The following is a 21,172-nucleotide window of genomic DNA, read 5'->3' on the forward strand; positions in this document are numbered from 1 at the left end:
TGACTGATGTCTGACAACGAAATGATAAGTGTTCAAATAATCAAAACTAATGAGAGAAATATACTTGTGCAACGAGTTAATGCAGACACAGGCTTTATTGAGAAGCAAAGTGAACGCTTTCATTGGTGCCTCTGCAGACGTTTGTGTGAAAACAAGGACTATAAATAGCCTCGCCTACCAAAGCCCTATTCCCCCTTATGGAATATAAACTAGTGCAGCAAAATAAATGCTACATTGAGGATCGGTTCAAACATATTCATATGAAAGCTACTTTAAAAACAGCCCGATGAAATTACAAAACAGCACATGAGTTGCAAGAATGTATTATAAACAAGATAAATGAGTTTAAATAATTCAAATTTTATTGAAGCAAAGCAATCGATAAAACAGGCCGAACAGTTTCAGCATGAACTCATGCTGAGTTTTCTGCCTACCAAAGTTGATTCAGATTATTACTCAGGGAATAAAAAAACTTCTAAGTAGCAGAGCAGTGATAGCCTCAGTTCCATGATCTCATAACAGCTCTGCCAGCTGCTGCTGCTAACTGCAGGTTTTATTTAGCTTTTGCACATGGGAATGTATCCATCATACTGTAACAACAGATTCCTCATTAAGCTTTAAAAAACAAACAAACACAGGCACACATATGAAATTGCAGTTAAGTACAGAGAAGAGGAAACAAGCAAGAGCTTTAAAGCACACAGCTGGAAAGACGGCCATGAACAGTATAAAAGTTATGAAAACAAAAATTGGCTTTAGGGATGTTCGAGACACTTAACCACATGATACAAATTCTACAGCTTCTTAAAAAGCACCCCACACAATTATATTGGAAAACTGATAAAGGACTGGTTTTTATAAATGTACATACATCCTGGTCATTACGGTCTATAAAGAAAATAAAACAACTGAAGCTCAATAAGTCACTACTCTAATGTTTTTGTTTTTTTTAAAGGAAATAACATGTGAGACCTAATGGATACATCATCTGTGACTACAAGGTTACAATGAGCAATCCAGAAAAAGTAACCATGGAAACATCCAACTTCACAAAATAGCAGTGCTGGGAGAGCTAGTCTTACTCATTTGGATTTGGGTTGGCATCGGGATATTGCGAGAGGTCAAAGGTTAGCACTTTGCTTATGACGCAGTCTCCTTGCTGTTGATGGAAGAAAAAAAGAAAATTAGTTCATTGTTTCCGAATCAGCATTGACTTCACAGCTCAAGATGCTTAGGTTTTATTGGCCAAATATCAAACAGGATCTTTTAATTCTTAGATACACTGCACGTGGTTTATGATGAGAATGTTATTGCATGTCTGTATATGAAGAATATAAAGTGTTATATGAATCTAATGAACTCCATTCTATTGCTGTCTCAGCTCCAGGTTCAGAAGTTTAACGTCTAAAAACAGCCTGACTACTGAAAATTCAGCCATCTCAAGGCTATATTTTAGTATTTTGCATAAAGCTTTATATGCATAATACTCAGAAATGCATCTCGCCGGTTGGGTCAACACTTTGCTTAGCTTAAAACACGTCACAGGTCACAATACAATATTAGGAAGTACAATGTGCAATGAATATCCTGCAGAGAAGCAGAACTTTTTCTGTTTGTTTGTTTTTTTCCGAGCAGTTTCAGAAAGAAGAGAAGACGGGCTTCACGGGGATATTTGGTGTATCGTGGTAACACAAAGCATTCGCAGTCTAAACAGACAGATTTTACCATGTGCTCTTCACATTACTGCAAATCCTCCACTATTTTAAGAAAGTTCAAATGGTTCCTGAAAGATGAGAATTATTTTATAATTTTAAAGGCGAAATCACAAACGCAGCCTGTGTGATACTCGGGTGATAACAGGTTAATGACCCTGCATGCTGGAGATACAGATGAGCCACCCAGTCAGAAACTGTGACCGTCAATACATAACTGTATCCAGAGAATCTTTGATTAGGAGTTTCTGTTGCAGACATTAGTTCATACTGATGAATCCTGGGTAAATTCCTTCTTTGCTTTGTGAATAGATTCAACAGCCATTATGCTCAGCAGGAGACATCTGGTGCAGTCAATACGTGTCTCAGTCTCGTGACACTGGCGTATTGTGAGTGCTAGAGTAGAGTTTATATGAAAAATGATGCATGAAATGGGGACATTTTCTTAACAAACCATAAAGACTTATCTATAGCATAACTTTATATGACACATAATAATATGCATTATTTTATGGGCTAAATTTAATATCACAAAGCAATGCACATGCTTGATCTTTATCGACTTTTATTCAGTTATTATGGCTTCTTTTTTGTTGTGGTTTTGTTATGGTAGCGTTCTTGTTGTAAAACAATGCTGAAACTACACAGCTGCACTTTTTAAGTGGTGCTTCAAGTAGTACTAATTCGGATCTAAGCTGATCCGCTCTTTGGGGATTTTATCCGTCTCTAATTCAAAACAAAACAAAAAAAAAGACTCACCTCTGGATAAACACCTATGAGAGAGTCTGCCTTGGTGTAGAATTCCTCCTTCAGAGAAATGACAATGGCCTGGAAGTTCTCCATTGACTGGTCTTTGATGTAGTTGGCCACCTTGAAGGTACAAAGAGAAAGCATTAAGACTAATGCACTAAAATCACAAGAAATATTAATTTAAAAACAAACAAACAGCTCATTATATCAACGTTTATTCTCTAAACAGACCTTGCCAATATTAGTGTTGTCCAGAGCTGCGTCAATCTCATCCAGCACAAAGAAGGGGGCGGGTTTGTAGCTACAGAGAAACAAGAAAGATGTAAACAGTCAACTTCCGTCAAGTCATACGTGTATTAAAAATTCCTCTGCACATCTCCCTTGTTTCACCTGTGAATAGCGAAGAGCAGAGCCAGGGCGGCAACAGTTTTCTCTCCTCCTGACAAGTTGTCCATTGGTCTGAACCTCTTGCCTGGGGCCACACAGTTATAATTGATACCATCCAAATATGGCTCCTCTGGGTTTTCTGGACCTAAAAATGCCTAAAGAAGAAACATACGCTGATTGGTAAACGCAACTTGGGCACAGGCACAAATGGATATATATCAAATTTACCATGTACCAAATTCCACACATAAAACTGCTTCCTGTCATGGCATTAGACATAGTTAATGATATGTAATGTGGCAAGTCTCTAAAAACACACCTGAGCACTACTGTTGCGTGACAGAGCCTTGTAGATCTCATCGATATTGGTGGACACCGACTCAAAACAGTTATTAAAGCGATCAAATCTTTCCTTCTTGATCTGCTCAAAGGCTTGCTTGGCCTTTTTGGCTCTTTTCCGAGCAGCCTCAAACTCTGAAAGAAGAAAGGAAACCAAAAAAAGCATATGATACAAGTTTAACAAGAGGTCTTCAACTTCCTGTCCCCTTCCACATTTCACCCCAGCTTCTAACATGAGACTGCCATCTCACCATCACTGGTCTCTTGGAATTTGTCCCTGACACTCTCAAGCTTCTCCATAGCCTTCATGTTGGGTGCACTGATCCTCTGCAGGATGCTCTGCTGCTCATTCAGACGCTGCTGCAGTGTGTTCGTCTCAGCCTTGATCTCTTCCTCTGACAGTGCATCCTTTAGGAAGATCGAAGAATAAATGTATTAATTTACATGCATCTACAAAATGTAAGTACAAAATCTGACTTTAGCTATAGAGATCACCTCTGCGGCAAATTGCTCATTTTCCTACTTGGTATATTTTAATGTGTAAAGAAAATTTTTATAATATTATTTGGACCCACCTTGAGGTCTTCAGACAGGTTGCTGTAGTCAATTTCTATAAGAGCCTCTTTGGCCAAAACACTGCTGGATGTCCTTTGGCTGCTGGACTCATCCGTCTGGGAACTCCCCTTGAACAGTAAAAACAAAAAGACGGCTGTCGTTTTCTGCTTCGGTCTTAATGGAATTACAGTTAGAGCAACGATGGTTTTGTTAATGTACCTCTCCCTGGCTGATATCATCCATTGTTCCAGAACGAAGAGGCAACCTGATATCCTGCATTTTGCAGGCTTGCAGCAGGTTGTGACGGTCACTGCGCTTCTGCTCCAGTTTGGTCTCGATGGCAGTGACCTCCTTCTGAAGCTGAGTCAACTCCCTGGAATAATAAAAAGTTGTTTGTAGAACAAACTCACTCAAACATAAAATCATATTAAGAAGATATTAAAAAAAAAAAAACTACAGTGCATATGTCTGCAGTCACTGACTTGTTTGCACCACCCAGTTTTTTGCGAATCTCCTCCATCTCGTGATTTTTATCATTGACTTCAGATTTCTTGGTGAGATGCTGGTTCTTCAGGTCCTGCAGCTGGGCCATTGTCTCATCAATGATTTTCATGTGTCTGTGCTCCTCCTACAAAGCACGCAAGAGGGATTAAAAGTGATGTCAAAATCAAGGGCAAAACATTTTCATCGTCTAACTTTGTTTTCACCTTCTTAAGTCTCTCGATTTCAGCCTCGTCCTTCTTCACAGTCTGTTCCCACATCATGACCTTCTCCTGGTCTTCCTTCAGCTGATTCTTCTCATAGTCCAACTGGATACCCAGGCGGGTCTTTTGAGTCTCAAACTCAAGACTAAGACAAAAAAAAAATGAAGTTATGCTTCAACAAACAGAGACAGATTCACTATTAGCTAACTGTCCTGCATCAGAAGCGACTGGATTACTGAACTCACCGCTTCTTTGCAATCTCATTCTGCCTCTTCACTTTCTCCTCCTCAAACTCTCTGATATTCCTCACTCCAATCTCCTTACAGAATTCCACAAACACCTCATCCTCCACCTGGGAAACAGAAACAATGTTGTGCAATGTTACATGTTCATAAACGGACTTCTAACTGCAGCTCACTCTGTGCCAGTCTCACCAGGTTCATGCGGTCTCGCAAGTCAGTGATTTCCCGCTCACGGGACTGGATGATCCTCTTGATGTCATTGATGCGAGGGCCAAAGTTTGCCAATTCACTCTCTAGCTTAGACTTCTCCTGTATCACAGAGTAACAGAAAAGCATTTAATGCAAGGGTCACTGTTTCTAACGGTAAGAGGAAAGAAAGCTGTTACTGAGCCGTACCTGCATATTGAGGGAGAGGTGACGGGTTTTTGTCTGCTCCAGATCACTCTGTGAGTACTTGAGTCTCATCTGCAGACCGTGGGCCTGAGACTGCACCTGACGGAGCTCTGCCTCCTTCCTCTTGGCCTTCATTTGCTCCTGCAGAGGAAAACATTAACATTAAGTGGATATTCATGAATTGTTCATTTAATAATTAAGGGAGTACAAAATAACAACAATTATTTTAGTCAGAGGTTAGTCAGCATAAAGTGCTTCATGGTGACTCTTACTAAAAATCTGTCGTCCCAACAAACTCTCTCATGTGTGTCATATATTTAAAGTCACCTTGAGCTCTTCAGTGAGTTTCTCCTTTTTCTCTTTGAGCTTGTCCACTGCCTTCTCATCCCATCGTCTGGCCTTAGCTTTCAAGTCGCTGGCACCTCCAGAGATGACTCCAGACTTCTGGAACAGAGTACCGTCCAGGGCTACCGTCTGGACACCGATGAATAAGAAGTTAGTAGGTAGAAGTAGTTATTATGCATTCTCACATCTATGAATCATCCAATCATCCATCTTTAAATTAGGCTAAGTACCTTGTGCCTGTATGGCCCTCCAAAAGCAATTCTTCGCGCATCCTCAACATTCTCGCAGACCAGAGCATTGCCACAAGCGTACTGCAGAGCTTTTTTGATGTGGGGAGGTTCATAGCGAATCACATCAATCACCAGCTTGGCTCCTCGCAGTTCTCTGAGTTTCTCATCGGTTGGTTTCACCTTTGAAAAGACAAGTTTTAAATTTTCTAGACAATATTTACAGTGTGAACGGCACTAAGGAAAGAACATTAATGACCTGAGGTTGGGATTATTTTACAGTTAAGTAGCATTTTATATAAAGAACCTCTGCGGGGAAAAAAGGTTCAAATTGTCAGTGAAAAAAGATTATTTATAGGCTTGACAACATTTATCCCCCCCAAAAAAAACAAACAAAACAAAAACATAAAGACAGAAGTATAATTTTGGCTTTAAAAATTGCAGAAAGCAATGTTGCCCATCCTGCCATGAATTTGCTCTCTCTATGACATTAAAACATGTTGCAGGAATTGTCCGCAGGGAAAATTAGGTTAGCCAAATATTTCAAGTGAGGACCAACTCTGAGAAACTTTAACAAAATATTATCTGGATACATAATCATTCAGCTGATCACCTTTCACCCAACAGGGATATTCAGGGTTCACGCCTATTTTTCAGGGTCAAATTCAAGCACTTTTTAAGCACTTTCAAGGTCAATTTTCAAGCTTCAAGCATGATTCACTCGTTTAACTAAGTAAGACCAAGTAAAGATTAAAACAAATCATCTTAGGTCGACTTAAATGTCCTTTGTTCCCCTTGTGTAAGAACAGAGAAAAATGCACCACACAAAAATACTGAAAAAGGAAATGCTCGCCTTATATGCAAATACGGTACAAACTCAAAAAACACATTTCTCTTAAAAACTAAGATGTGAAAATGTGAACAAATCAACTCGTTAGAGATATTCATCTCCACTTGAAAAAAACAGCAACCCCACATAACAAGAAAACTGCACCAAACACCACAATAATACACAGCAAGGCCAAATGAATGAGTCTTCTCATCAGCGATTGACGCTTCTTAGCTATGTGACACAAAAATAGGAGACAGATGTTTGTTTGTTTTTAACTAGTTAAGCACCCACGCCCAGAAAAATTGGGGCAAAGGGGAGAAGATCAAGTTTAATTGTTTAAAACACAAGGTCAGGAATATAAGTGCAGACATGAGGACTGTCACAGGAATATCCATATTTTGATTTATGATTTTCTGGAGTTAAATGTGAACCAAAGCATATTTTCAAAGGTGTTACTTTTTTAAAAAAATCTAGGGGAGGGAAATAAAAAAATCCAATTTTTATATGTTTGAGTCACAGTAACTTTTTAACATAGTAGTTTGTAATTGCAGAGAATGCCCCATTTATTTTGGTCATTTCATTTTCAAGCAGCAAGCTCAGAAAACCCCTGAGGGCCTAACAGGTTAAAGTTAATTCCCAATAAAACTTACTGTGAGATGTTTGACTACACTGCTGTCTGTATTATTGTTAAAGTCGCCTTTAAAGTGTTTATTCTAATAACATCTTGTACAGTAAGACAGGCATGGAGAACAGCGCTGACTGGGAGAGGCTTTGAACAGATGACACACTCAGTTCAATTCAACATATAAGACTTTAAGACAAACATCGACCTAAAATCTATTTATTTAATCTGTGGTATAATTATGTAAAATTATAATGTATTGTTCATCTCCCTTAAATAAACAGGCAGCCTTAAAGCATGAAACATTCATATATTAAAACACTTAAATCTGTCTGTTGTCTCAGTGGCTGATAGGGCCCCACAGGTGTCAATGTGAGCTTGAAGCCATTTATAATTTTTAAGTTGTTTAATGTGTATGTAATGTGCAGCCCAGGCAGAGAAATTTTACTTTTACACATCGAGACTCATTTCTCTATCTGATAAGAAAACTATTCGGTCAGATAGTTATTTGTAGTGAATGAAATATAGTTTCAAGCCCGTTTAAGCACCACATCTGAAATTCAAGCACTTTTCAAACCTTGAAAAGACAATATTGTTTTCAAGGATTTCAAGCACCCGTAAGAACCCTGGATATTATTCTCCAGAGCAGAGCAGAGATTTAAAATCAGAACTCCAGCAACGCAGCAGCTCATCTAGTTCAGGACCCATCACAATTCACAGCTCATTGCCCACAAACCTAAAAACGTGACCCATGAGGATTCTTTGGAAAGTCTCCGTAGAACAACAGATGATCCTGTTTTACCATTTCACTCAAAGTAAATAACATTTTAATCAAATTCAAACCAATAATGTAGGTAAAGTAGTTCACCTTGTGAACTACGTCTGAGTCGATGGATGTATGGATGGACAGACAACGCTTTGTGCTTCCCCAAGTTTTACAAGACTGACAATTTAGCTCACAGGCTACACCCATCAAGGACATAATTTTATTATGAATTGTTCAAAGCTCTCAGTTGGAGTCATTACTTTTATATACTTACTTCAAGGTAATCAAGAGGAAGGAAGGTCTCCGGCTCTCCTCTCTGCTCCTTTATGTACTGAATACAGTCTCTGCCAGTCTTCTCTGAGTCAACAATGATGGCGTCCATGTTCTTACCCAACACTTTAGTCACAGCGATTTGATATTTCTTCTGAGTGGGCTGACACAGGTCGATCAGACGACCATACTGAAAACACAACCGGTAAACGTTTGTTTGTTTAGTGCTCTTATGCTCAATGTTTAAATGCTTTCACCAAAAAGAAAAGAAAAGCAGACCCGGCATGGGTATAGTGCCAAAGGTGCCTTACCACAGAGCCAGGATAGAGTCTTTTTATACTCTCCATGATCTCGGCCTTGCGTTGCTGGCGACTGTTCTCCTGCCTGTCGATTCTGGCGTCTCCAAGCTGCTCCATCACCTAAACCACAGTCCAATAATAAGGGGGTTCATCAGAGGTGCTACGATAGGTGACGTATTCACTTCCCATAACAGATGTAAGAAATTTATAGAATCCAGTATTACCCAAGCTACTGTGCTAACATGGATTAATGACCCACAAAGCAATGATTTATTTAATCAAGTCTACTGATTGACACAAAGAAATAATGCTTTGTCTTGTACAGTTCAGGAAAATATGAGCTATAGAAAAAGGCTGATGTCTTTAGCAGCAGAGTTACCACATGCAAAAATTAACTAACTCAATTAGAGTAGATTCAACTTGTTGTTGGTGCTGATTTCTTTCTTTCCTGTGTATTGAGTACCTGATTAAGCTCCATATTGATCTCATCGATCCTCCTTTTGGCCATCTCCACTTCCTCAGTCAGCTCTTCCTCCATACGCTTCTGCTCATCTAGTGATTGCCTGATGGGGAAAGAAGGGAAAAAAAGGATGTGAATCACACAGTAAACCTGAGAAACCTATAAAAATAAGTTTGCCACAGCTCCGCTCAAAACCATCCAAAATTAAGAGCAGCATACCTGCTGGTGGCAATATAATCCTCCAGTTTTTCAATACGTTTCTGGTTTTCCTCGATTTCACGGATCTTCTGTTTAATTTTGGCCTAAAGAGAAACAACAACTTTTATCAAATCAATTTTGTTCTGGCTCATAAAACTTTTCCATGGTTTTCCATTTTTCTCTCCTTTACCTCTGTCTCCACTTTCTTTCTCTCCTCTAAGTCAAGGCGGTCCTGGTCAGCCTTCTGGTCACGGTTGAACTTCTCCAGCTCCTGTGCCAGCGTGGCAGCACGTTTGCTGGCCTCCTCCTTCAGACGATGATACTGCTTCACCTGGAAGAAGGGAGACAAAGAGTGTGCATTTTTCAATTTCATGAAACATTATAATTTTACTAAAATCCTGTAACTAATTTGGTATTTTTTCAAGATAAAATGTCTAAAATGTAGTTTTCACACATCAGACCTGATTTTCCTCCAAGGTGAGATCCTGGCCTTGACTCTGCGCCTCCTCCTCCATTCTTTCCTCAAACTCTTGCTTAGCCAGCTCCACTGCCCTCATCTCTTTATCCAGCTCATCCATGTCTGCCTTCCGCTTCTTGTACATCTTCTGGGCATTTTGCAGTGATTTTCTTGCTGCCTCAAGCTTCTTGATTTTGTGTGAGGTGTTCTCTTTGGCTTTGATGTACTGAGGCCTCTTTTGGTTCAACTCAGAGTCCTTCTCCCTGTAGTCAAGTCAACCGTTTAATGTAAGACAAATGACTAATGGTGCATTAAGCTTTAAATGTCAAAACTTATTTTATTTAATGCCACTTACTTAATTTCTTTCTCAATGGTCTGTTGCTCCCTCATCAGCCTGCCCAGCTCCTTCTTCTTGTCCTTCAGCTCCTCCTCCACATGGTCCATCTTTTTACGGTCCTTATCAATCTCCTTGTTCCGCTGCCCAAGCTCTTTGTTCAGCCTCTCGATCTCAGTCTCATTGTGGTACAGTTTGAAGAGCTGCAACTGTACACTAGCTCTGGCTACTTCATCCTTAAGACGCTGGTAACGCTCGGCCTGGTAAAATGAAGGAAAAGAGAGAAGCGAGCAAATCATGATTAGAGATGTAACTGATTCCACATTTCATGACCAATGAGAATTTGAGGTTTTTCCATCAGATAACCCAAAAAACTAATCACGAAAATTCAAACGTTTGTTTCAAGGCTATTTTTGAGTCATTTCAAATAAGAAACACACAGATTTGTTGCCGATTACAGTGTAACAATCTTTACTTCATCTTTGTGTTGTTCACCTAACACCAGACTTTCTCTCTTATATAAATATATGTGGGATCGATTTATATGCAGGATTGGAGTTGAAACTGTTACATTGCTGAAAGCTTATGTTGAGCTTAGCTAAAAGTTCCTAGTTTGTCTTTTACTGTTGAAATTTGGTGCATTCATATGAATGACAAGTATTTGCATTATCTGGAATTATATATTACCTAAAATTTGTTAGAGTAGAAACAGGCTATACCACTCAATGGATCCTGTATGGAGGAATTCAGTAAATGCCAAATAACCATAGACACTGACATGACACTTTGTATCCTATGCAGACTCAGTAAAAATGGCAAACCTCTTCTTTCTCTTGCTTAGCCTCTTTGCGCTCTGCAGCGATGTTTTTCTTGCGATGATAGTTGAACTGCGTGTCCTCCTCTGCTTTCACCATCTCCTTCTTCCTCCGGTCATACTCCTGGGCCAGCTCTCCTGAACGGGAGATCTCTTCAAACAGCGCCGTACGCTCTTTGGGGTTCTTCATGGCAATAGACTCCACGGCTCCCTTAAAGGGAAATAAAGACAAAACTGAGATTTGAAATAGCAAATAAAATGTTACCTGGTGTTAATTTAATCTCTGGTGTAACTGACCAAGTCACGTTCAAACCAATGATACACACACACACACACACACACTAAAAACTACTGCACTATCCAATCAAAATAACCTAGTGGATTAGTACAGGAGTACTATGAAAGACTGTCTGTGCGTAAATTGCTCTTGAAAAGATCTTGACAACATTTACAAGAATGAAATCTTACCTGAAAGACCAAGAAGTTCCTAGCCTTTATCAGAATTCCAAGTTTTTCCAGTTCTTCACTGTATTCAGGCAGGCCCACTACTTTACTGTTGATGCGATACTCAGAGGAAGAACCTGGTGCATATTCCAAAAACAAAACAAGCATTAGCTCATCATCAACACACACAAATAATATATATATATATTAATATACAAATATATACTATACTATTAAACTACATTATTTTATATACTATAGTAAACAAGTGCATTTTATTCACAATTTATAAATGTAACAGATTTTAAATATTTTTGACCCACCAAATTGCAAACATGTGTAAAAATGTTTTCTTAGACGATGAGTCAATTTTTGAAAACTGATATCCATGCAGCTTTACTACTATCCTTTTATTCAGCTGAAAAGCATTCAAATTTTACTAGATCAGTGTCTTTTAATTCACACAGACAACTATTCAAAAAGAAAGTTAATTATATATTAAAGGACGGTTGGTAATGGAGCTTTGTACCAATAATGACTCTTGTGAAGGCACGTTCTTCTCCATTATCTTCCTGGTACACCATGCTGACAAAGGCTCTGTTGGCAGCTGGCTTCCCTACAGGCGCTCCATGGATTAGATCCTTCAGAGTCTTCACACGCAGGTTACTTGTCTTCTCTGCCAACACGAAGCTGATGGCATCCATAAGGTTGGACTTTCCTACAAACATTATGATGACATTGAAATCTTAGTAAACTTTGGGACCTTTTTATATTAAAACACACATGTTAAGACCATGTTGCTGCTTGCTTCTATACATAAACAACAACTGTATATAGGCTTTAATATCCCTTATGTAAAACATACTTTGTTACCTAATATTCATTTTTACATCCCATCTCATATTCTTATATCTCTGTTTTATTTAATTTTATTTTTGATTTATTCTAGTTGTACACTATGGAATGGGGATAATATGCATGTCCTGTAAATATTATAGGAAAGTTCACCTTTTATTTGTACAGTCTGGTGCAAAACAGCAGTTCTGCAATAAAATGCATCTTATTGGCTATTAGTATGCAGTTTTTACACGTTGTGTTGGCCAGATAATTTTGATGATGCATTGCACTGTATTACGAGAAAAGACCGTTGAAAGACTTCGTCTTTCTCTAGTGTAAAGGTAGGTCCAACCCCAATGTTTACAAATATATTAAGTGCCTATACGACATAAGTGCTTAAGCAGTCTAAAGGAATTGCTTCAATTAAAATGCAAATACGTTATTCTACAAACTGACAACGATTAATACACCGAAATAAAATTTAAATAACTACTCTAGTGGCAAATATGGATATGAAACAATACGATACATCACACTACCAACAGCTGAACCCCCATACAGTTCAGCTATGCACAGACTGAGAGTTATGATCTAAAGAGAAAGGGGCTGTGGAGCTGTGTTTACCGTTAGGCACAGCTAGCAGTTTGCATTTCGCATTAGCTTCGAGTTTATGTTAGCTGTTATTACATACCAGATCCATTGGGTCCGATGATTGCAGTAAATTTGTGAAAAGGTCCGATGATCTGCCTTCCTTTATACGACTTGAAATTTTCGATCTCTATCAGTTTTAAATAACCCATCTCGTTATATTTGTTTAGCTGGTCTGCAGTGAATATTAGCTTAGCAGTTAGCTAATGCTAACAACCAATGTTTACCCGGTAAGCTGTTGCAAAGACGCAGTGTGCACGAAATGAATGAACCGCCCTGGTCAATCTACTGCTGCTCTATGCACAAGTTACATTATGATCTGCGCAAGCGTTTTAAAAATTAAAATGAAAAATATAATCTTTATCAAATATACTCGGTACGGCGGCGACAACAATGCGCCATTTTACAATCCAACAGGAAGACCCACAAGCGCGCGAGACACGAAACCTCACAGTTTCTCGCGAGACAAAATTTAGTTGTCTGGAGTTTGTCGTTTTTTGATTGTGATCGACCTTGGATATCACTTTTTACTACTATTAATGCTACTTTATTACAGAATATACACATTATTAAAAATAAAAAGACATTTCCTTAGCTGGTCCTGTCACTCTTGTTATGTGTTTCCAGCATAGCGATGTGTGGCCACTTGTTTCCATGGTTACCAAGGGTCTCCAAACACAACAGCAGCAGATTTACATTCACTGATATTGAAAGAAACTGAACAGATTTATAACGTCAGCGGTAAGTTGATCAGAGGTTTATGTCCATTTTTAAGGAAGAGACATTTGATTTAGTCTACTTCTTCTTTAAATATGCCTTGCCTTTGGTTTTTGATGTTATCAGGTGATGACAGGAGCAATCGCTCTGAAGATGAACCCCACCAGGATTTTATATTTCAATCGGCATAATCATTTCTTTAATAATTTATTTTCAAGCAAGATTATCAGTTCCGATAATAAGTGTCGTAATGCTGTCTCTTTAGGAAGTCACTAGAAACTGTGAACATGTTCAAAGTGGATTTGCCTGTAGACGAGTCCACGGAAAAGACTGTGGAGAGGCGTAGGGCTGCAGAAACAGCACGCAAGGCCCGCATTTTCAACACCCGGCTTCGTGTGATGGGTCTCGACCTAGATACACTAAACCAACAAGTCCAGGAGAAGAAACACCAGCAAAACATGGAGAAACAAATGGACAAAGCTTTGGGTAAACTGAAGGACAGGGATGAGTTAGAATTAAAGCAGTTTAATTGCAGACATAATTCCTGCAAGACGCTATAAATGCAAGTCCCCTAGTCCCTTATTATTTCAGGCCCTCTCCATTAATTAGCTTTGGTTGGTCACAGGTGTATTTTTAATGTATTACAGATAAGTTGAGAATATACCAAGATGAAGCACTGGTGCAGCAGAACAATGCTGAAGAGGAGAAGCGAAGAGTTTTGAATTCTGAACTCACCAAGTACTGGGCTACTCATCAGCGCCCAGAGGACAGTCGTGATGCTGATCTTAAATTTGGCCTGAAGGGGGCATTCAAGATCGCCATTCCAGAGAATGAGCTAGGGCCTGCCAGTATGCAAATCTTTAAGGTAGGGCAGCTCTGACAAAGCAGGGGATTTGTAAGCTTTAAAGACCGGGAGGGGGGGGGTCCAGCTAATGGTTAAATATGTAATATTGTTACCTCTTATGGTCATCTGTCCTTGTTTCATGCACAGGGAGAGGGTGTCGGAGAGGAGCTGAGGATGAGAGAACAAATAAGAAAGACAGAACGAGATCTGCGAGCACAGATGGACGAGAATGAAAAACGGCACATGCGAGACAAGCACATAGGTGAAAAGAGACACACACAAGTACACACATTCACTAGCATTTCTAATGAGTTTACATCATTTACTCTACAACCTCTGTACATCACACACATGCTTCATGCTTTCCTGCACAAACAATCATACACTCCCATGCACAGCCCTTATTACCAGGTGACATTGATGGATGCTTATCCCTAAGAGCTTTACTGTAAGTGTGAAGTGTGCAGTTAAAGAGCCAAATACAACAGCTAAGGCAGGTGTGGAAAAACACACATCAGATGATCCCCAAATCATGTGTGTCACAGAGATGCTTGCGAGCAAAGAGCTGGTGCAACAAGACGTGAGAGGGGCTCAACAAGCTGCCCTCGAGGAGGTGTATAAGAGAGCCAGCCGCACCACGCTCGAGAACTACAATCAGGCTCTGGTACAGTATACAGATGGGCAAACAGATATGCACACACCACTCACTAATGTGAATGCTCAAGGCAAAATCTAAGGGGGGTGGGGGGTGGGAAGGGGCAAGCTGTGACATGATGTTGTCATGTGGGAATTGCAAGCTGAAAATGTCAAATGATGCATACACACACTTGGTGCAGGATGGCAGCAATCATATTATTTGGCACCAGGCAACATGGATGGTTAAACGGCTTTGATGTATGCATGGTTACTGTCTGTTTTTAAAAGCCTCCATTTAGCTCTTCCCTCATTTGCCTGAATGCACTCGGCTGAATCCCCCATTGGGAGGCATCATTGTAAATCCTTCAGGTCACTGTACTTTTTCATAGTGTTTAGTGGTTTCACTAATAACCACTCATGATGCACAAGCAAATACAGCTGACTGAGTGGCTCTCTCAGGACGACGTTCACCATATGGCTGACTGGTAGCTCTATGCTAGGAGTAACCACATTTTAGAAACTGGGTTTTGCAATGCTTCTGAATCATCAGTCATCAGTGGGATAATCAATTAACTGTCCCTGGATCTGTGTTAAAGCCTCACCATGTCCTGTACACACAGGCTAAAGAGCAAGCAGAGAAACTAGAGGAGCAACGCAAGAGAGAGGAACAGGAAAATCTGGCAGAGATGTGGCATACAATGACATCTGACATGATGACAGAGTGTGCAGAGGCAACAGAGAGACAGGTGGGAGGAGGGAGGCCACCACAGGTTCTACCAGACAGGTGGAAAGGAATGAGCCCCGAACAGCTGAAAAGCATTCAGCAGGAGAGAGAACAACAATGCCTTGAGAGACAGGTATTACACTCGGTACTCCACAGTAATATAGTCAAAGCTGCACACGGCCATCTGCCGCGACCATTTTGGGATGAAGGGAAAGAGTTTTTGACATCTGTGCCAACTTTTCTACACAGGTTGTTTTCAAAAAGGATTTCAGCTTTGAGGAGATTACTCACAAAGAAAATAATCCTAGACTTGAAAAAACAAAAACATAAGACGGGAATGTGAAACCTACAAAGTCTGTAATCACAAGTAAAAACAACCAAAAAAGCAACAGTGCAATATTACTAGTAAAAATATACATGTATATGAGATCGATACCTTCAGTCCATAAAATAGAGAAATATATTAAGATAATTAAAACTATTGACAGATGAGTATAAATGATCATTTAAAACCAATAAAATAAGTAGAATTAAAGTTCATAAAACAAAAAGAAATAAATAACTAAACTAAAATTCTTTACAAAATACATCAAAATACTAATGTCAGTCATTATTAAAGCAGAGTTAAGGGAGTCACCTGCTGACAACAGTCATGAAGGGGATGTCGTGTGTTGTCCAGTATGTTTAGCAGTTTGTGCAACATCCTGCTCTTAATAACTCCCTCTAGGGGCTTCAGGCTAGTCCCCAGCACAGACTCAGCCTTTAACCAGCTTGTTCAGCTTTCCAGCGTCACTGGCTCTGACGCTGCTACCCCAAAACAAACCTACAAAGAAGATTGCACTAGCAGTAACAGACAATAGTGTTTTACTGAATTCATTAAATGACCCAGAAAGCCTCAGAGTTGCATTTCCAGTCCAGTCTGTTATTGATGTGAATACCCAGGTTTTTGTAGCTCTTCTCCCACAGTGGAAATGGTGTTCAACTTAGGTTTGTCCCTCCTTTTTGTGTTGTTTTAAACACTGCAAATGTTGGAGTACTCCTGATGTGATTCAGAAGGTTGTTTCAGCAGCGAAAAGATAAAAGCCACATCACCAGTGTTGCTTAAGACTCTGTAAATAATCCATGAGGTCTGCGGGTAGCTTACTAGCTTGTCAGATAGATATTGAGGTCGCAAACATTGCGTCACCTTAAAAAAGCACTAACCTTTAAAAATCAATTCTAAAACTAATTGGAAGCTAGTAAATGTAACAGGAGCACTACTAGTGTCCATCAAGCCAGCGGTGCTCAAACCAGCATCCAGGCACTGAAAGTTGGTTTGAACAAGTAATAAAAGGTCTTATTTTAGTGTGCTGGAGATATTAGAAAAATATACCAGTGTATATCAGTTTTTTCCTTATTCAGGATGATGGTATCTTTCTAGTCTTTCTAGTGTACTAAAATAAGGCCCCAAACTTTCCATTAGTGCCTGGACCTGGATTAACATGATCAACATTGATTTCAAGATGCAATAGTGGCGAGAATAAGCACAAACATAAAGTGCTAACACAGAAAAAAACATTTGGGTGGATCCAGTTACCAAGCCATAAGACCTCCAGCAGATTATTTGGCTCTGAAGCTTTGCATTTTTCAGTGTTATCTACAGGCATGTTAAAGTCTCCCAAAATCAGCATGAAAGTCTGGGAACCTAAATCATTAAATAATGAAGCAGAATTGCCTTTAGGAGAACAAGTTTAGTGTGTTTTTAGATTTATTTCCTCTCTGCCTTCAGAAACAGCGAGATGCTGAAAAGATCCGTGAAGCAGCTTGGGACCTGAAGCTGCTGAAGCTGTCCAGAGAAGCTGAGAAGGAGGACCTGAGAGCAGCCGAGCTGAATAGAGAGCGGAGAATTCAGATGGACCGCTACAACATGCAGCTGGCCCAAGAGCAGCTGGCACAGTAAGCACTGCCCACATATTCATCCACTTTCTGATTAGACACTAATCAGCAAATGTGTTTTAGGCTTAGGTGATAAAATATGGAAATAGAGATTTCAGATTTTATAAACATTTAGGGGGACAAGCTACTTACTGTGTTTAAATTTCTGTTTCTGCCCCAGGCAAGAGTACCTGAATAAGAGACTGTACACCAACAAACCCACCAAGGACTACTTTTATCAATTCAACACCAGCTCCCGCTGACTGCCAGTGACCTGACGTTAGCTTGTCCTCCTGTGGCATTGGGCTAAATAAACCTGGTTAATCAATGAATCAGTGTGAACTGGATGAACATTAATCATAACATAAGTGACATAGATTTCCTCCCGATTAACACGGTTATTTCTGATTAGTGACAAAAAATGGGAGCCTGTTTTGGTACAGATTGTTCCACGTACTTTATTTTTCAGTCATATATCCAGTTACAGCAGTAGCTTCATAATGCAGTTACAATATTGGCCCCAAAAGTGGCAGAAGACCCACAGCTCCAGTCATCCACCCATGACAAATATAGGCATCATCATATTGTGCTAATACTGCACCCCACACTCTGTGAAGAGGCATATCATCCCCAGCAGCGGCGCACACCCCCTGGCCTCCCTTGCCCCTTCTGTTTCGTCTTACTTCCACTTAAAATGTCTGTTTTTGAGTCCTAGAGAAGCTTCTCTACACAAACCAATTCATTTTCAATCGATTTTTCTTCTTTAGCTATATAAAAAAAGAAAGAACAACCACAGTGAGAAAACAAAGGCCAGCATCCCCAGGTTTCCCCTACAAAACATGAAAAGCAAAGAGTGAGCGGCAGTCGAGTGAGTATCTGTGTGTGTACACTCATTCCTCATTCAGAGCTAACATTTGCCCCCAAACACTGACACACAGTTGTTTAGCAGCAGATAGTTGAGTTAGAATATTGGCATATCTTGCGTCATTCGTCGCTCCTGTATGAAAATAGATTTTTTTTAAAAGCTTTATTTGTCCTGAGTGTGTCTGTTTAACCAACAACAGGGAGCTTACACAAACCTCCTTCAGTGCCACTAGCCTCTTTAGACATCTCATATTCTACCTCGGAGACTACAGTTGATATTTGGCCAGTGGCGAGCTTTTGTTTGAGAAGGGAGAGTGTTGCGTTTAAGTGTTCCCTGTGGCTCACTGCATTTCTGCCCCGCACAACTTCATCAGACAAAAACTCCACAGATATTCACTGCACTGCATTGCTGGATGATTAAGGGCATGAGCGCAATCCTAGCTTAAATTGTAATGTGACTACTTTCACTAAGTGACACTAAATTGACTCTTTTTTTTTCCCGTTTTCAAATTTCGATATGTTTGCAAAAACATCTACATAACAATGTGATTTTTTTTTTCCTTTTTTATTTTTTTCTCCTTTATTCAACTATGGAGTATGTTTTTGCTACACCCAAATCTCACTGTGATCGTTTGTCGATAACAGAAAAGTCTGAATTCATAGCAATAGTACAGAGAAGGAAAAAACTACAATTTGCAACATTTTAAAATTAAGTGAAGTGGCTTTAAACCTGCACATTTTTCACATTTTCATATCAAACATGGTTCTGTAAGGGTTGTATTTACATTCAGAGGGAAAACAAATGGTCCCGGCTCTTCCTGTAACTTTACTCTCCTTTTACCTTTTTAGCTCAGATTATTTTCAGAAGCAAGTAAATACAGTGTCTGCCTAACCCTGAAAGGAATACATTCTCTGTTTGATATAAACAACTATTTTTTAACCTTTATCATATATCAAATGGCAGCCTTTACAACTGTCAACAATATCAGCTTGCATTGAGGAAGGTTTGAAAATAAAACTTGAGAGAGTGTTTGCGCACTAGACGCCACCCTCTTATCTGAAATATACATAAATACTGCACCTCAGTTTGTTTAGTATGAGATGAGCAGGTATGAAAGGTTGTTAATTAGAGACAATGTTTTAATACAGCGTAGAAAGAGACAAAGACAGCGATACAGAAACTACACATAGGTCTCGACACACAAAAAAATTACAACATCGTTTTCAAAAATGACATTACACTTCTGGTGGGAAGGCGAGAGAGTAATGACATCAATCTGGTGCTTTATGCAGACCCAGCAGGCACAGGAACTTATAAGGATCTATAATACTGTAATATGGCTAAATAGATAAGTGTAGATGCAGCTATATACACCAGATGCTACTCAGCATTTTCACAGCAAGTTCCACTTAATGCATCCAAATAGTAAGAAACTTGGCTTCACTTGATTTTGCTGAAAACATGTTAATCTATGAAATGTGCCGTAGCTTTTTATATAAATAGTATAGAAAACAATATGAAAAATGATTACGTAACAAAAAATGACACAACAACAGCAACAAAAAAATGATGTTTGGTATTCAAACACGCTCGTAAAATGAAAAAAATGTCACTGGCAAGTACAATCGGAGACATTAAATGGCAATTAGACAGACAAAATCATGTGGGAAGTACATCAAACATGATTCATATCTAAGATTCAAGATTTTTTTTTACAGCAGCATTAGCTGTCTTGTTCCCTACACTGGGTTCTACCATCATCCTTTACTTTTAATGCACTACTCTGCATCTTTACATGACCATACCTACACCCCCTGATATTTCTAACTGTACAACATTCTGTCTTTATGCATCTGCGCTGTTGTTTGCTGAGAGAACGAAAGAGGAGCGAGAGAAATGAATGTTAGTCATTTTCATTAGTTGTAAACTGCACAGGAAAATGAAGGGAGGTCAAAGGGCATGTTCATGTCAGTAGGGCTTATATCACTATCGCTGTCCACTACTTTGGACACTCCTTTGGTCAATATAGTCTAGTCAATCAGATGGCTGCCAGGGACATCTGAATATGATTGTTTATTAGTCGTCGGAGTACAGATCAGCAAGTCAGTAGGGAACAGGAGCATATGGGCACATACGTGTTGACATATTTTGGTCTGATGGTCCCCGGTGGATGTGTGGGGGTTAATCGAGGATGGTGACTGAGTTGGGCACGCCATTGGTGGCGGGAGAGAAGGTAGTGGGGTTCAGCGGGGCGTTCTCTGGCAGGCCGTGGAAACCTTCTGGACCGCCACTGGGACGACTGATCTGGCTGGCCAGAGACTCATCCATGTTGAGCTCTGTGGTCATGGCGCTGCTGCCATTGAAGTCGAGGTTGTCTTCGCTGTACAGCTTGCTCTTCTCACACAGGGACGGCTGGCTGGCTGTTCGCTTCTCCTCAAGATCACTGCAGCATGAAGAACAGAAGAGGTCAAAAGCAAGAAATGTTAACATGATACATATGAAAAATGCAGTGCTACATGCCAAAGGTTGAATATTCTGTACTAATATTTTAAGTAATTTTTTTTTAAATTGTCGGTTCCAGGTTATAAATCGTGACTATTTGCTTTTCAGGGTCTCACATTACAGTGAGGTGAACATTATTGGATTTTGAACTGTTGAACATAATGCAATCAGTAAACAAATATATTACATTAAAATTAGTCTGAATGTTTATGGGAAGGCAGAAGGTAAGTGAGGCATTGGCAGAGGTAAAAATTAAGTGGGTTAAGGATATTAAATCATATCGCAGCATACCTTTCTAGAGATCTGCATAACAGGGGCAGGCATTAGGGAGGAGA

General features: G+C 39.6%; 3 protein-coding genes across 7 annotated transcripts in view; 1 reads left to right on the top strand and 2 right to left on the bottom strand.

Annotated features, from left to right (window-relative positions):
* Positions 1–340: 340 nt before the first annotated feature.
* Positions 341–13,081, bottom strand: smc1a (structural maintenance of chromosomes 1A). Its single transcript, XM_005914784.3, has 26 exons — positions 12,679–13,081; positions 11,680–11,868; positions 11,175–11,287; positions 10,714–10,917; positions 9,914–10,152; positions 9,563–9,821; positions 9,292–9,432; positions 9,123–9,205; positions 8,907–9,006; positions 8,456–8,563; positions 8,149–8,334; positions 5,658–5,837; positions 5,410–5,556; positions 5,086–5,223; positions 4,882–4,998; positions 4,693–4,799; positions 4,451–4,592; positions 4,226–4,371; positions 3,963–4,116; positions 3,764–3,871; positions 3,440–3,596; positions 3,169–3,323; positions 2,853–3,004; positions 2,694–2,763; positions 2,472–2,582; positions 341–1,159 (listed from the first exon to the last, which is right to left on the bottom strand). The coding sequence occupies exons 1-26, from the start codon at positions 12,785–12,787 to the stop codon at positions 1,079–1,081; spliced, it is 3,696 nt and encodes a 1,231-aa protein (XP_005914846.1). The 5' UTR covers positions 12,788–13,081; the 3' UTR covers positions 341–1,078.
* Positions 13,082–13,118: 37 nt separating this feature from the next.
* ribc1 (RIB43A domain with coiled-coils 1) lies at positions 13,119–17,802 on the top strand. Its single transcript, XM_005914783.3, has 8 exons — positions 13,119–13,376; positions 13,618–13,838; positions 14,000–14,217; positions 14,344–14,458; positions 14,742–14,860; positions 15,453–15,689; positions 17,325–17,491; positions 17,652–17,802. The coding sequence occupies exons 2-8, from the start codon at positions 13,640–13,642 to the stop codon at positions 17,731–17,733; spliced, it is 1,137 nt and encodes a 378-aa protein (XP_005914845.1). The 5' UTR covers positions 13,119–13,376; positions 13,618–13,639; the 3' UTR covers positions 17,734–17,802.
* Positions 17,803–18,894: 1,092 nt separating this feature from the next.
* Positions 18,895–21,172, bottom strand: part of l1cama (L1 cell adhesion molecule, paralog a) — a 42,479-nt gene continuing 40,201 nt past the window's right edge. For 3 of the 5 annotated variants that reach the window (XM_042227820.1, XM_005914786.2, XM_005914785.3), the window contains 2 exons: positions 21,129–21,140; positions 18,895–20,778 (listed from right to left, as the gene is read on the bottom strand). In XM_042227820.1, the coding sequence (XP_042083754.1) occupies positions 20,517–20,778; positions 21,129–21,140 (274 nt within the window). In that variant the 3' untranslated portion in view covers positions 18,895–20,516. The remainder of the gene's footprint in view (positions 20,779–21,128; positions 21,141–21,172) is intronic. The other 2 variants (XM_042227816.1, XM_042227824.1) reach the window with 2 other exon arrangements.

Source organism: Haplochromis burtoni, unplaced genomic scaffold (assembly GCF_018398535.1).
Source record: "Haplochromis burtoni strain Fernald_Lab_line unplaced genomic scaffold, NCSU_Asbu1 Contig_9, whole genome shotgun sequence".
In the NCBI taxonomy this organism is placed as follows: Eukaryota; Metazoa; Chordata; class Actinopteri; order Cichliformes; family Cichlidae; genus Haplochromis; species Haplochromis burtoni.

What these genes read in the sequence shown, in the direction of transcription:
- smc1a (XM_005914784.3), bottom strand. Translation starts at nt 12,787, where the DNA reads ATGGGTTATTTAAAACTGATAGAGATCGAAAATTTCAAGTCGTATAAA. An exon ending in CTAAGCAAGAGAAAGAAGAG is followed by an intron (nt 10,153 to 10,713) that starts GTTTGCCATTTT and finishes TCATTTTACCAG; the next exon opens with GCCGAGCGTTACCAGCGTCT. An exon ending in GATTATATTGCCACCAGCAG is followed by an intron (nt 9,007 to 9,122) that starts GTATGCTGCTCT and finishes TTTCCCCATCAG; the next exon opens with GCAATCACTAGATGAGCAGA.
- ribc1 (XM_005914783.3), top strand. Translation starts at nt 13,640, where the DNA reads ATGTTCAAAGTGGATTTGCCTGTAGACGAGTCCACGGAAAAGACTGTG. An exon ending in CCAGTATGCAAATCTTTAAG is followed by an intron (nt 14,218 to 14,343) that starts GTAGGGCAGCTC and finishes TTTCATGCACAG; the next exon opens with GGAGAGGGTGTCGGAGAGGA. An exon ending in GCCCAAGAGCAGCTGGCACA is followed by an intron (nt 17,492 to 17,651) that starts GTAAGCACTGCC and finishes TTTCTGCCCCAG; the next exon opens with GCAAGAGTACCTGAATAAGA.